The 16,481-nt window shown below is 31.0% G+C and overlaps 2 protein-coding genes across 2 annotated transcripts; both read right to left on the bottom strand.

The window, feature by feature from the left end:
* Positions 1 to 148: 148 nt before the first annotated feature.
* LOC100184946 (nose resistant to fluoxetine protein 6-like) lies at positions 149 to 8,179 on the bottom strand. The gene is made up of 10 exons (XM_009864002.3): positions 6,808 to 8,179; positions 6,002 to 6,153; positions 5,248 to 5,429; positions 4,240 to 4,376; positions 3,466 to 3,633; positions 2,308 to 2,497; positions 1,416 to 1,590; positions 1,045 to 1,124; positions 868 to 990; positions 149 to 359 (listed from the first exon to the last, which is right to left on the bottom strand). The coding sequence occupies exons 1-10, from the start codon at positions 7,094 to 7,096 to the stop codon at positions 164 to 166; spliced, it is 1,692 nt and encodes a 563-aa protein (XP_009862304.1). The 5' UTR covers positions 7,097 to 8,179; the 3' UTR covers positions 149 to 163.
* A 66-nt stretch (positions 8,180 to 8,245) lies between these two features.
* On the bottom strand, positions 8,246 to 15,896 carry LOC108949560 (attractin-like). The gene is made up of 11 exons (XM_026833725.1): positions 15,751 to 15,896; positions 14,626 to 14,716; positions 14,134 to 14,186; positions 13,369 to 13,451; positions 12,750 to 12,825; positions 12,262 to 12,416; positions 11,343 to 11,419; positions 10,340 to 10,418; positions 9,700 to 9,792; positions 9,001 to 9,083; positions 8,246 to 8,546 (listed from the first exon to the last, which is right to left on the bottom strand). The coding sequence occupies exons 4-11, from the start codon at positions 13,444 to 13,446 to the stop codon at positions 8,324 to 8,326; spliced, it is 864 nt and encodes a 287-aa protein (XP_026689526.1). The 5' UTR covers positions 13,447 to 13,451; positions 14,134 to 14,186; positions 14,626 to 14,716; positions 15,751 to 15,896; the 3' UTR covers positions 8,246 to 8,323.
* Between the last annotated feature and the right edge of the window lie 585 nt (positions 15,897 to 16,481).

Here is a 16,481-nt window from a genome sequence, read left to right as displayed (position 1 = left end):
GCGTGGCCAGAAACTGACAGTTATCACACGAGTTTAGCACCTCGTGCCAGCTTACAAGTTGCAATGTATGTTACTTTGTGGGTGATTATTTTTTGGGGGAATTTTTCATTGTTCTATGTGTTGCTGATAATTTGGACAACCCATTAGTGACCAAATGGATATCTCATTTAAAATAAAAAGAGGTTGATTTTACCTTTGACATTTTTACTTTGTTATTGTTAGAGTAAAGTATATATCCTGTTAACATGCCAACTAAGTAAGCACCAAGTCTACACCATGGTTTCATGTACAAATCCTGTATATAAGGATTGTACTGTGGAGTTGTTGAATTTGTAGGCATTTTTGGATGAAGCACAAGCCTATATAAAGGAAAATACTTAGGTTTAACCGAAAGAATTCAAATACAGACATTATATGTAATGAATTGTATCCTTAATATATATAAAAAAAAAATCGATTTTAAAAACAACAAGAAGTAAAAACAGAAATGAAAAAGTGAAAGAATTGAACTTAACTGAAACAATTTAAATACAAATTTAAGTAACAAAGAAGATTTTTTTAAAAAAAACACAAAAAACTAGCGTTTTTTAAAAAAAACAAAAAAAACAAGTGGCAAGGGAACATGATGTGTATGAGATAAGGCATCTGTGTTATAAAGACTGTTGTTGTCCCGCCATGTGGGAATAAAAAAAATATCCATTCTAATTAAAAAATTGTCCCACCATGTGGGAATAAAAAAAATATCCATTCTAATTAAAAAAAAGAAAAAAAAATCTGTTAAATTGTGAGCAGATTTTTGACACACATGAAGAAATACAAACAGTGACTGTTACTAGTAAACTACTGTATAAATAGTAGTGAAATTACTTTGATAGTTGGGCAAAGACGAGGACAGCAGGTTGTTGGTTTGTGAACGCAGAGAAACCTCCTGTTATTGCAATGCTAGCTGTTAAACAAAACGTCAGTATGGATAAACCTAACTTTGGAAATCTGAAAACGGAATCTGGCTTATTAAATAAATACCACAAATAATTCTTGTCATACCTGTATAGTGAATATAGAAACAGGGGTGCAAGGATGTAAAACTGAAAGTCGTTTGCCAAATACCAACTCCAAACAATGCACTGGAAGAAAATTTGTTTTGTAAATAAGCTACGGAAAGTTACCAAAAAAGTTTAAATTTGTAAAATAGGTACGGAAAGTTATCATGAAAGTTTCGATTTGTAAATAAGCTATGGAAAGGTAAAATAAAGTTTTTATTTTTTAAAAGCTATTGAAAGTTACCATAAAAGATTCAATTTGTAAATAAGCTATGGAAAGTTACAATAAAGTTTTTATTTTTTAAAAGCTATTGAAAGTTACCATAAAAGTTTAAACTTGTAAATAAGCTATGGAAAGTGACTATAATAAATTACCTGTTTGCCAGTATTTTCTGGGTACAAGTTGTTAATGTATAAAAGGTTTCCCCACCAATTTACATCACAAAGACGTTTGAGATCTTGCTGTTCTTGTGGCCACATTGGTCCATCACCCAACATTGGGTAAATACTGACAACTATAAGAATAACCAATGCATATGCAGGGGTTAACCTGGAAATAACATGAGTGTATTGTAATGTAAAATATTAAAATTCGTTTCCATTAAATAATAAATATAACTTGGTTTATTCTTGTGTAGCCGGCAAAAAAACAGCAGTTACAACTAAGGTAATCTGTTTCATACACCTCATGTGTGTAACATTTTACTTTATCCTTGCATTGCTGGAAAACGATAGTGGTTAACCACGAGTGTCCTGTTTCAAAAAATTCCCTAAAAAATAATTACCCACAAAGTAACACACATGGTAACTCATAAGCTGGCACGAGGTGTATGAAACAGAACGCCCTTGTTATAACGACTGTCGTTTACATTCATTCATTTATTCAAATAACATGATAAAAAGTTTCAGTATAATATTGTATAATTTGAAACAAACACAGAAAATCTAAATGTTCCAGGGCCTTATACTAGATTGTAGTTATGTATTGATTAATTTTTTCACTAATTTTACATTAAGTAATTTTATTTTTAGCAAATTCTGACGAGATTTGTGCTAATTTGAACATAACTCAATGTGAAACATCCAAAGTTTGTGACTTTGATGGCCACAACTGCATTCACAGTAAGTTTGTTCAATTATTTATTATTTTATTTTAGCTGTTGCATTATGTTTTTTTGCGAACCGTAAACTAACTGGCCGAAGGAAAATTAAAATCACACAATGCAAGACACTAAACAAAAAAGCCAAGCAAAAAACTGCAGCATACCTAATATATCGGTACAAGTACATCAAAAGCACGTTTATTTTTCCTTCATTTCTTCTCATTTCACGCAAACCAAGGTAAGCCACAAGAAGCCCACTTAAGTAAAAGAACGAGTCCACAGAATATGTTGCGTTTGTAATCGCTTGTATCGCAAAGTGATCGACAAAGTATCTTGCAGTGAATACGATGTTATCTGTTTTAAGAAAATAAATATTAAAAAATTTTAATTTTTTTTTTTACAAAACTGAATTAAGCCTGCACAATGTGTAGCTAGGCAACATTTTATCAGAACTGTTTTAAAAATGAATAAATTTGGGCAATAAACATTACAACACTTTATACCTAATTTTGACTCAAGTGCCTGTAGGTAAACAACCATTTTAAGAAAAAATATTTTAAAAATGAATAAATTTAGGAATAAACATTAATTACACTGTACAATATCCATGAGCATATACCCTTTTTGCATGGTAAAAAGTTTCGCATTAACTCGTCATATGATAACTCGCTAAAGACGTTATTTTGTATGGTCATTGGTTTATGGCGTAAGTATATTGTTAAATCTAGTTTATAAAATAAGTTCTGATTCTTTATGGTGCTATTACCAACTAAAAACTGTAAAAATAATACCCGAAAAAGATTAGGCTCTTAAAAGTGAAACTGTTCTTTCACCATACTTTTCTTTACTCGCATAATACGAGTAACAACCAACCTTCTACAGCAGATAACACGCTTATGGCGTTATGCGTGTTAATTTTGTTTTTGCGAGTACTTACGCGCATAAAAGTAACCATGCAAAAAGGGTACTAGTGTGTTACAAGTATAGCACATGTCTGCTGGGTGTAGCGACCAGTGACCACGCTTATTTTCTTCCAACTAAATGTAAATATGTTTTTAACTGTAAGCGTGTTTTAACAACTGTTGTTTTGTCGCTATATTCTGTCTTCGTTAAAAATATTTTTCGCAACTGTAATCGAAGAGACAAATAAAGCTATTCTAAACAATAGAGCCAAATCTTGCACTTAATATCCTAACGTTTTAACTTACAATTTATTATATTGTTATAATTCATGTATGATTACTTTTCATACCTTATTACACAAATAAAACAAAGTATATAGTTATTAGCAAAGGCAGAGATTTTAATAGGTTGTGAATTACCTGTAAAAGATATAGAAAAAACGTAACAATGCCCAAGTAATACCCAAGACATGCTAAGGAACCTCATTCCATGCAAACAATTTATTTGAGCAGGTTTTTGATCAGTATTTAACAGAATCCTGGTGTTTGTTATCACAGAGAATGATATTGCAAGCTTGTGAAGTTTGCCTGAAACACAGTTAGTCAATTGAGTGACTGACACTTGTTTATCTTTGTGTAGTGGGGCATAGATAGTCATTTATACAGAAGTGTTTCATATACATTATGATGGCTTACAAGTTAACATGTATGGTAGGGTGGGGGAAGACAGGACACCTTCAGCACATAATATCCAAATATTCTGATCTTTTTTAAACAGTTAACAAGGACCTATGGCAGTCATGAGAATACAGTTTTATAACTCTTTGAATTTTTTTTTTACTTCCAAATGGGATAGGAAAAAATAGAATAAAAAGATGTCTCATTTTCCCACATTTTACTATGTATTTTTTTTTTGTATGACCGAAAATTTGTATGAGTGAGAATTAAGCCATACGAAAATTAACTTTGTGATCGTGTTTTAAACAGTTAACAACGCTTTATAAGAGTCGTAAGGATAAGGTTTTATAATTCATTGAATGTTTTTTGTTTACCACCAAATGGAACAAGAAAATAGATGAAAAGATGTCCCATTTTCTCCCACCCTACCATATTTATCGACAATATAGTTTTTTAAATTCTGGCCTTCACTATTTATAAAAATAAATAAATAAAAAAGTTTTAATTAACGTTCACCTGGTTGTTGGTTTGACGTTGAAATTAATTCTTCAGAATCAGACTCAGTTTTAACACTCAAAACAAACTTGTTTAAGGTGATATATTCATACAAAGTACTTAATACAACCAGAAGAACAAATGTAGAACATACAGTTCTAAAAATAAATTAGAACTGCAATAAAATAATAAACAATATAGTTTGAACGTGAGAACTGCAATAAAAAAAATAAAATAATAAACGATATAGTTTGAACGTGAGAACTGCAAAAAAAAAAAAAAATAATAAACAATATAGTTTGAACGTGAGAACTGCAATAAAAAAAATAAAATAATAAACGATATAGTTTGAACGTGAGAACTGCAAAAAAAAAATTAGAACTGCAATAAAAAATAACCGATATAGTTTGAACGTGTTTTTTTAGAGTTATTAGTCATTTCTAATAATAATCTATTAATCCCTTTCAATTCACTTTCAATTTTATATTGCAAATTAAAAGGTTAATACATTTTATGTTCTGGTGTATTAAACAAGACAAAATTAAATATATAATACTGTATTTTGTATTACAGCTTCAATTTGAATCATCAAGAAATGCAGAACTACTCAATTATGAAATTGCTTCTTTATGTTATTATGCATTTCTTCAGGGTATTGTATATTTATTATATATTTCTCAAGATACTAGGCTAATATATTAACTTATTTATTTTCAGAATGAACAAACGAAACTTGCTTTATGCTCAGGTGTTTGTAATAAATATATTTTGGGGGGATTTTTTTCATTTTTTTATGTATAGCTGATAATTTGGACAACCCATTAGTGACCACTGGGTTGGAGCAATTGCCGTTAAGTGTCTTGCCCAAGGACACATACGCCCACAATGGTAGCAGCGATGAGCCTTGAACACATTATCTCTGTATTAGAGGCAGGCACGCTAACCAAATGTGCCATGGCACCAGACGAAGACAAAATCAAAAGTTCTGTCATGGTAAAGATATAAAAACACACTAGCTATACAACTTACACTCCAATACATTCAGCTGCACTCCACGTGATCACATTTTCAGGACATTGAGCAAAAGCTACGATACCTGGTATGTTGGTTTTATTCACAAGATTATGTAACACATTGTTAATGTCATTCAAAGAACAATTTGATGGAAAGCAACCACCGACTGATAGGCCAGGGAGAAACATTCCAGCTAACTAAAACACAAAGGATATTTTCAAAACTTGGTATTTTTAAAGGAGATAAGCAAGTCGTGGAAAACAACTGAAAAAAAAGCACAGATCTTATAAGCAGGCCTTGATAAAAATTGAAATACTTACAGTTTGACCACATGCCTTCACAAGAAAGTAAATGCCGAATATTTACTAATTAACTTGATCATAAATTAAACATAAATAGCTTGTTTGTCTGCAATGTGTGGGGACCACGCTTATTTTCTTCAAATTAAATGTTAAAATGTTGTTAACTGTAAGAATATTTTAACAACTGGTGTTTTGTCGCTATACCCTGTCCTTTCGTTCAAAAGATATTTAAATCTAAGCTACCGTAATCGGAGAGATAAATAAAGTTATTGTTATTACACAGCAAAGTTAAACGAACATTTATTAGTTAAAAAGGGTTTTAAATGTTAAGATATATTGAAAACTATTTTAATAAAGATTTTAAACTTAAACTGGTCTTTATATACAACAACTTTTTTTAAGAAAAGCACAAGAATGCAAGGGGTTTAAAATAAAGTTAAACAAATCTAAAATTAGTGTAAACTTACTGCTGTTGGATCATAACCAATATATGATGTGTAATACTTTGGGGTGATTGTTTCATTTTTGTTTTTAGCGTTTCTGCATTCATAATATCGACCTGGCCAATTCAAATGACCTTCTAATACACCACTGCCAAGTTTACCCCATGCATCCAACACTGCACAAATCGTTAACAACACTCTTTTTTAATAATAATCATAATATAAATATATTTATAGTAGGGGGAGATGGGACACCTTTTATTTTATTTTCTCGCCCCATTTAGTAGTAAACAAAAAAATTCCAAAGAATTATAAAACCTTGTCCTCACGTCTCTTGTGAACCATAATTAATTGTTTAAAACATAAACAGGATTTAGATATTATGTGCTAAAGATGTTCCATCTTCCCCCACCCTACTATATATCATAATAAAAATGCGACAGTAATGTCTCCTACTTTTTTATACTAATTTTTTTTTTTTTTTTTTAATTTTATATTAAAATGCTACAAAAGGTATATTAAGAATAATGTTAAAACTTTTGTATAAAATAAGATACATATTTTGTTTTTGTACCATAATTAATATTCATTAAACAGTTGTATAAATGTTAAATAAACAGTAGACAAATTAAGTTTTATCTTATAATTCAATTCGGAATAAAATAACTGACCACTAGAAAGATATCATATATGAATAAATGTAACTTATTTTATCCTCGCAAGGCCGGAAAACGATAGTCTTTATAACATAGGTGTACTGTTTCATAGACCTCATGCCCGCTCACAAGTTATCATGTATGTTACTTATCTAAACACAACAAACAACTTACTCTGAAGAGCATATGATTCCAACTCCAAAGAATCAAGTGCCAATTGTTCCAAAGATTCCATGCACGCATTAGATATATTGAACACATTCTTCAATTTGAGGATATTTTCCATTGATATAGATCTCCCTACCTCTAATATGTCTTGATTAACAGATTTGATGTTATGAAATTTCCATTTCAACAGATCACTTGGGTGGGCCACAGTTAAAGGAGAATTGCCAAATAACTTTTCACTTGTCGCAATGCCAACAGTCAGGAGCAGAATAATTGACCTAATTTTACCAATCATATTAAAATGGCTGCAAAAGCAGAAATTACCTACAGGAAATGCAGAATTATAAATGTACAGCAGAATATGAAAATAAACAAGGAAATAAATAAGTTTTAATCATACAAAATAAATTGAACAAAGGGAACTTAAACAACACCAGCGCTGCAAAGTAACACACTTTTATAAGGGATACATCAACCATTACCCACAAAGTAACATACATGGTTACTTGAAGCTGGCACGAGGTGTATGACACAGAACTTCCGTGTTATAAGGACTATCGTTTTCCGACGACACATGATAAAGTAAGTTACATTCACATTCAGGGTGTATGAAACAAAACACCCATATTATAATGACTGTCGTTTTTTTGCCACGCGAAGATAAAGTAAGTTACATTCACATTCAAATATAAGTAATACTAGTTTACTCGTAAGTACAGCATACATGAAATAATATGAGATGGTGGGTAAACAGGCTCACAAAATTCAATAAACAATTTTAATAAACAATTGCATATAAATTTTGAAACATACGAAAATATTTTAATAAAACAGAACTATATGAGTATACAAAATTTATAAAAAAAAGTTATAGAATTTATTATTAAGGCACTTATTACTAAATTTTAAAAAATGCTTAGATTTTAACTTAATATATTCAGTTGGTTATAAAAGTTTGGTTGATGCTTTGGAAATTGAAACTTAAACATAGCAAAAATATAATTTAGGGACGTGCAACCTTTATTACAGGAGGGCAAGGTTAAATTACTGGTTGAAAACGCGGTCGTACTTTATTTAATATAGGCTTGCATGGACCAATAATAGTTTCTTTTTGTCTATGAACTTACAATATTAAAAGGGCAGATTTCCTCTTGCAGAAATATCAAGTTCGGATGCAGAAATTTCTGAAGAAAACTACTATATAAATTTAAAAAATATATGCAGCTGACTTCATGGGCTGCAGAACTTTTTTTGCGGGTCGTATTTGGCCCACATGCTACAGGTTCCACATCCCTGGGATAATGTATTAATAAAAAGCATTTAAAATTTCAATATTTTTATAATTTCGTAAAACAAAATGAAAATTTCGTAAAACAAAATAAAAATTTCGTAAAACAAAATGAAAATTTCGTAAAACAAAATGAAAATTTCGTAAAATAAAATGAAAATTTCGTAATACAAATATGAAAACAATATGAAAGATTCAATATTTTTATAATTTCGTAAAACAATATGACCGATTTTAATCAGCCAGTTCCAGTTGCAAAACTGGGTTGTCGAATCCTGATCTATCTCTGGGTGACCGGGTGATGGTTACTACTGATCGGGCTGAGTTGACGAAGGAGTTGAATTTTGATTCTTTGTGTTTAGTTGATTGTGGAAATACTACACTGCCTGTTGTTGTTGTTGTTGTTCCAATGCAGCTTCCAAACGCAAAGTAATGCGAGGACTCTTCAGACGGATTGCTAAATATGCATAAATGTTAAGAAAGTGTGAACAAATGAAGGTCACTTATTTAGGAACTGCAGAAATTAAATCACTGCTGTTCTGTTTGTTTGGCGCCAGGGCAAAGTGCTTAGCGCGCATGTCTCCAACCCAGAGGTAATGGGTTCAAGACTCGTCGCTGCTACCATTTGAGTATATGAGTCTTTAGGCTGACACTTAACAGGGATTGCTTTAACCCAGCAGTAACTAATGGGCTGTTCAAATTGTGAGCCACACATTAAAAACATCCCCCCTCAACAATCCCCTACAAAAGTAATGTACTTAGTAACTTGTAAGCTGGCATGAGGTGTGTGAAACAAAACAACCGTGTTATAACGACTGTCGTTTATGCCGAGATCCTAGAAGGCAAATGCTCGCGGCTCCACACAATGAATATTTAAATATTGAAAAAACTTTTACATTTAATTTTCTTACTTTGTTTCACTTGGTAGAAACAAGACAGTGGTAAAAACTGAAGCTTCACCATCAGAGCAAGGTTCTTCACAAATAACATCCAACTAGATTTCAAAAAAATAATAAACACAATACAAATTTAAACTAAACGCAATTCCTTATGAAATGAAGCTTTTCAGACAGATGGTTTAAACATCTTATTATTAGTTTTAAATGAGTTTATAGTAGGGTGGGGGAAGATAGGACACTTTTTCATACTATTTTCTTGTCTCATTTGGTAGTAAACAAAGAATATTCAAACAATTACAAAACAAAACCTCCTCATGACTACCATGGACCCTTGGTAACCGTTTAAAACAGGATCAGGATATTTGTTGTGTTAAAAGTGCCCATCTTCCCCCACCCTACTATATAAAATACATTTTTTCTTATTGGTGAATGCATGGGTTGAATATTAACAACTCATTTTAAACGTAACTGTATTAAATTCCTTAAATTAAATACCCAACCCAAGTATAACTGGTGCCTCAGTACAATTCTTGTAAGGAAAAACAGTAAGAATCAAGTGCTATGAAATAAGTAACAGACAAAAATAAATTACAATGAATTGTATTATGTGAGTTAAATTATAATAAAAAATAATTATGTAAGAAATACATTTGCCTAAAATGGCATCATTAATCATCTTATTCAAATAAAAGAGATTTGGTTTAAAAATACCTCATGAGATGAGCTATTATCAAGTTGATCAACACTGAAGTAAATGCAGCTGAATGGTCTGGCGGCAAGAGCTTCAAGATTCACTTCATGTGCCTAGTTTGGAATAAATTAATTTAAAATCGAGGCAAAACAGAATATGAAGTAAATGGAATTTTTGTCCAGCGCTGTGGCTCAGCAACATCAAGTGAACGCTACAAAGATAATAATGTTTCACAGGTATTTAGAAATAAGCATTAAAAAACACTTTTTGGAAAGAACTGTTTCAATGTAATAACAATAACGGTTTAAAATCAATGCAACTAAACTGAACAATTTTAGTTATGTAATCGCGCAAAAATATATTGTCATTGCGATGCAAGAGAATATGACTGTGTTTTGTATTCAGATTAGGCGAACTTTGGGTTAATGCTAGGACCTACCAAGGAGTGCTTTGCTGTAGGACCTTACCCACAAAGTAACATACTAAAAAACTTATAAGCTGGCATGAGGTGTACGAAACCTAACACCTGTGTTTAACGACTTTCGTTTTTCGACCACACAAGGATAAAGTAAGTTACTTTCATATAGTATAGATATATTTATAAAAGTACTTTTATATATAGTACAAATATGAGTGCAAATACAGAACAACACAACATACCCTTCTTCTTCTTCTTGACATAATTATCTTGTTAGCTTTATATATAATAGAAGTGATCAACACAAGTGAGGTAAAACATCTTTAAAATTAAATATTTAGTTAGATATAGAAAATCGTTAAGTTATTGAAGTGTTAATTGATTTAAATGGTGTAAACTGTTAAGTATTCAAAATTTATAAAATTAAATTGTAGTTAAATACATGAAATTGTTATTAAAATACAAGTTACTACTAGTATAATTTATTTAGAATTGTTAGATATAACATAGGCATCAAACTACAGAATCTTACAATGATCTTATTATGTAAAACTAACATTATGAACAAAATTTCAGAAAAAAAAACATAAGCAAAAGCTTATGTGATAGTGCATACACAAAAAAGACACAGAAATATTTATATCAATATCACTATTTAAACACCAAATATTTTACATATGCATATTAAGTAAAAACTACTCCATGCAAATTATGAATAAGCAAGCACTTTTTGCAGATAGCAACTATCCCACTGTAAAGACTGGGGTGGATATGCCATGCAAAAAATCAGGCAATATAAACCTTGTCGATTCGATTTGTTTATCTCAACAATTATTTTGAATTACCTCACAACAACGGCTGTCGTGAAAGGCAAACAAATATATTCGACAGAAAAAATTAAATTATTACTTTTTAAATTATGTGTGCCTATTTTACAGTCACAGATGGAAATAAATGGAGTTTTTGCAGCAATGAAACAGAGCACAAATTTGCCTTTATGTTATGTATAACAATTAGACATTTGAATGAACCTTAAATTATCAATATCAAATCTTTACACCTGAACTTTTTACAAAATGTCCCAATGTTATTTCAATATATAATTAAATAATAAACCAATTTCTTAACCGAATTTAGCTGTGATAAGAAATTTAAAAAACGATTTCAATAAAATTTATTTTGTTTGATTGGTTTTGTGGAAATTATAAATTAACTTCATCATCTGGATCAACTAAGTCAACTTACAATAGAAAGATGGCAATAAGTAGACCAATACTCGTGCTATTTTGTATTACTGACGCTTTTAATAAGAGAGCTGCATCCTGTATTAAGACACAACTAAAACTACCAGGTATAGTCATAAAAAAGTCATAAAAACAGTAGTAAACCATTGTTAAATACAATATTTAGCTTCTTAAACTGGTAAATTGAGCCTTTTAAACAAGTTTTTGGAAATTATGTTTCAATTTTTCGCTATCACTACTTTGTTACATTTCTAATACATGTTTGTGGGTTATTAAATTGTTCATGTATTTATGGTAGGTACTCATGGGTAGCCTGATTTTTTCCAGGGTATGCACGCATACCTTGCATACCCATGTTAAGCGCCTATGGTTGTGAACACAAGTTTTCTTTTATTTAGTCAAGAGTGGAGTAGTTTTGTATACAATCCTACCTTTAACTCAAGTTTGTTATTTATTCATAGGACTAATTTATCAAAATTAATCACTGTTTCCAGTTTTGACATGGCATTCCTACTATTACTGCTTATATAGGTTAATGTATCTGTAAATTTTCAAGTAATAATGTAAACTGGTATTTAGTAGGGTGGGGGAAGATAGGACACCTTTAGCACATAATATCCAAATATTCTTATCGTGTTTTAAACAATTAACAACAGTCTATGGAAGTCATGAGGATGCAGTTTTATAATTTTTTGAATGTTCTTTGTTTACTACCAAATAGGACAAGAAAATGATTGAAAAGATGCCCCATCTTCCCCTACCCTACTATATAAAACATTTTTGTAAATGACTAATTTAAACCTTATGATTAAATTTTTGTAGAATAGTTATAGATAGCAAGTATTCATCTTGCCTAAAATATAAACTCTAAAAAAACTATATAAAAAACGTTTTAAAGAACTAATGTAAAAAGTACTTACTGGCATATTTTGTAGATGCTGTATGTCAGATAAATATATTCTCACGCATCTTAGATCATTGTGGTTGCCAAAGTGAAATTCTTTCTGTGGAAACCTCACTGAAGCTGAGCTTACATTGGAGAACGAGGCAACTATTGTTTCGTTTTCATAGGAGGCTAATTTAGAATAACTTATTTTAGAATGCTGTTGTCATTAATTAAGTTTGAATGTAATGAATGTAACTTACTTTATCCTCGCATGGCCGGAAAACGACTAAACAAGGGTGTTCTGTTTCATACACTTCGTGCCAGCTTACAAGTTACCAATATGTTACTTTATGGGTGATTATTTTTGGAGGGATTTTTTTTTCAAAATACAAAGCACTTTTCATTTTTTAAAAAAACACCAATAAAAACAGTTATCCCACACCAAATGACATACCAGAGCTAAATACTGAATTAGTCATAAAAATATTTTAATATTAACATCTAGTTGTAAGTATAGCTTACTTGTTGTGTTGGTTGTCATGGTAATATTAATTGGTTGACCATATATGGTTTCAACGTTCACAGTAATGTCATAGCTCTGGAAATTTAAAATTTAGAACGAATACTTAGTTTAAAAGGACAATCAGAGAATTAAATCAAGACTGTAGTAAGATAAATTTGGTTATGTATTTACCTGCAAAGTTCTTCATTAAGGGAAGACCAAAATGAAAAGAAGAAGTAATGAAAAAATTTAAAAATTAAAATAAATAGTTGGTTAGAAAAACAGAGTATTAAATAAAGAATGTAGTAAGATAAATTTGGTTAAGTATTTTAATTGTAAAATTGTTTATCAACAAAAGATCAATATCAACTATACCAAAAATTTCTGCGTCAAAATCAACTAAATCAAAAATTCTGTGTCAATATCAACTATACCAAAAATTTCTACAGTAAAATCAACTATATCAAAAATTCTGTGTCGAAATCAACCATATCAAAAAATTCTGGATTAAAATCAATTATATCAAAAATCGGTGGTGTTTAATTGTATTTTCGGGGGTGTTTTAGATGGGTGTTGTTTAATTTTCAGCTAAGTTTTGATGGTTAGATTTGCTGTAAAAGTTGTGTTTTTGTAACTTACCAAGGTTGGACAACACACTAAGTTGAACTTTGAGTCTTCGTACGAGATGGGGAACGAATATTCCACCAACACTTTCATTTCAACTATGTGTTAAAATGTTAAAATATGTAATTGTATATTTTTGTCCTTGTGTATAGTATACTGTGTATGGACAAACAAAAGAAAAATTATGTCGTTATATATAGTATACTGGATAAACATGGATAAACAAAAAAATACCTGTCCTTATTGATTGAATACCTAATTTTAACTTACATTGCAAAAAAACAATGAATACACATTATCTAATATCACAATTTGAACTTAAAAAAATAATGTTTTTTACAACTTTTTTTTAACTTTAATATACCATTGAAAAAAAAACAAGAAAATCACATTATATAATTATTATAATACAAGTGTAAATGGGTTATTTTAATTTAAACCTGAATATAAATAAATTTTACGTTTGCATTTTGGAATCAATGCATGCGATTTAAATGGTAATGCTTGTCTTTGCTGTTGTATATTTAAATTCAGACATGTGTAAAACAGTGGGAAAAGCAGTTATAGCAGGGTAGGGGAAGATGGGAAACCTTTTCATTTTATTTTCTTGTTCCATTTGGTAGTAAATAAAGAACATTCAAAGAATTGAAAAACCATATTCTTACCACTCCTATAGACGGTTGTTAAATGTTTAAAACACTATCAGGGTATTGAGATATTATGTGCTAAAGGTGTACCATCTTACCCCACATGAGTATATATTATAGACACACAACTTACAAAAGCAAGTATCATTTTGTGCATCTCCTTGGTAGCCACTAATAGAACCACACCTGAAAAACAATAAATTTATATTGACCTAAATTGTGTTAAAAAGCGTTTGATATTATTCAATTTGCATAACTACAACGCTTCTTTATCTTTTTTGCAGCATTCTAAATATTAAGTTCGCCGACGTGGCAGTTGGTTAGGGAGCTTGCCTATTACCCAGAGCCAGACGTAATGGGTTCAAGACTCGTTGCTGCTACCATTGTGGCCATATGTGTCCTTGGGCAAGACACTTATCGGCAATTGCTCAAACCCGGTTACTAATCGATTTTACAAATTATCCGCCAAACATACAAAAATCACCCACAAAGTAAGGAATATGGCAACTCGTAAGCTGGTAAGAGGTGTATGAAACAGATCACCCGTGTTTAACAACTACTGTATTTCAGCCACGTGAGGATAAAGTAAGTTACATTCATTCATTATATATTTAGAATTTCTTACCTTTCACAGTTAGAACCAACTACGCCTTTAACATTACACACACATTCACCATCTGACTCACATTCTTCAGCATGTCCATTACATTCACAAGCTGCAAAATATGGGGAGTATTATATGAGATGAGATGCATAAGAAACAGTATAATATGAGACGTTTGGAGCAGTAGCACAGTTTGTTAGGGCACCTGCCTCTAACCCAGAGGTAATGGGTTCAAGGCTCGTCGTTGCTACCATTGTGGGCGTATGAGTCCTTGGGCAAGACACTTAACTGCAATTGCTCCAACCCAGTGGTCACTAATGGGTTGTCCAAGTTATTGGCCACACAAAAATTTAAAAAATCCCAAAAAATAATCACCCACAAAGTAACATACATAGTAACTCGTAAGCTGGCACGGGGTGTACATCTGTGTTATAACGACTGTTGTTTTCCGGCCACGCAAGGATAAAGCAAGTTACATTTATTCATGTGTATAAAAAACATAAGCATAAAGATAGAGTAAGCTTAAATAGTGATAGTGAAAACTTTAATCGTATAACAGTGAGTGTTTTTTTTTCCCATGTGTTTTGCATGTGCTTTATAGTTTTTTTTAGGCATGAAAAAATCCATTTTATGTCATTTAAAAAAGAAATGCTATAAAAGGGAATAATGCTCAACTTCTTGAATACCTAATTCTGCTGTCTACACAAATGATTATGTGTAACTTTTATATTGAATATTTTACACTCTTGTACACAGCTGCAGTTTCATTGCCCAATTCTTATGTTTGTATGAAGGTGTTTATAAAGCACTGTATTTTCGTCACAGCCAAAAAAGGAAGAAACAATTTCGATTTTTAACACAGTAAATATCCAGGAAGGCATAAATTAGTGACAATTTAGATTTTAATGAGTGTCAATGTATGCAGAAATGATCAATATATGCAGAAAATGATTAATGAATGTAACTTACTTTATCCTCACATGGCTGGAAAGCGATAGTTGTTATAACACGGGCGTTCATACACCTCGTTCCAGCCTATGAGTTACCATGTATGTTACTTTGTGGGTGGTTATTTTTAAATATGCAGAAAATGATCAATATATGCAGAAGAAAATTTATACAAGCAGAAACATAACATGAACCAACCTGTGCAGTTTCTGCCATTGGAGGGGTCACCATAATAGAGCCCATCACACAAACTGCACTTGGAGCCACTCGTACCACCCGTGCATTCAGTGCAAACATCTGGTTGGTCGGGACTACATGTGCTGTGACCGTTACATTGACAAGCTATGAAAGGTTTTTTAATTGAAAGTTGTTTTTTAAATAAGTAAAATTTAACTTTTGGAAAGCACAGGATTAAGAACAATGTTTTTAAAATAATTTGCTTGTCTGTAAATAACGTTTTGGCACTGCTGTGGCAGGTTTTTCCAATTTTTAGGTTTTTTTTAATATTATATATTTTTTTTGTCTGTACATAACGTTTTTGGCACTAAGCAAAACAGATTTTGTTATTGTGAAAAACAACACTTTTAGGCATTGTATGTATGCCTAGACTGCCTCTATGGTGTAAGAAAACAAAACATGTTTTCTGCTGTATATTAGTATCTTGAATATTAATGCATTTAAAGTACATGGAATACAAATACATATTGGTGATTGAGAAATGCATAGGGAACTATGTATTAATAAGGAATTATAATTAATGTATTTTTAACTGTGCGATTTAGTACAGCTATTCAAAATCGCAAAACCTATTAAAAGAGTTTGGCATTACCGAAGCACAGCTGGGTTTTTTCTCAAACTTACACATAAATATGGTACTGTGGGGGAAGATAGGACACCGCTAGAACATAATATCTAAATATCCTGATCGT

This window comes from Ciona intestinalis, chromosome 1 (genome assembly GCF_000224145.3).
Source record: "Ciona intestinalis chromosome 1, KH, whole genome shotgun sequence".
NCBI lineage: Eukaryota > Metazoa > Chordata > Ascidiacea > Phlebobranchia > Cionidae > Ciona > Ciona intestinalis.
Note: the sequence above shows the minus strand (reverse complement) of the source record. Positions and strands in the feature narration are given on the sequence as shown.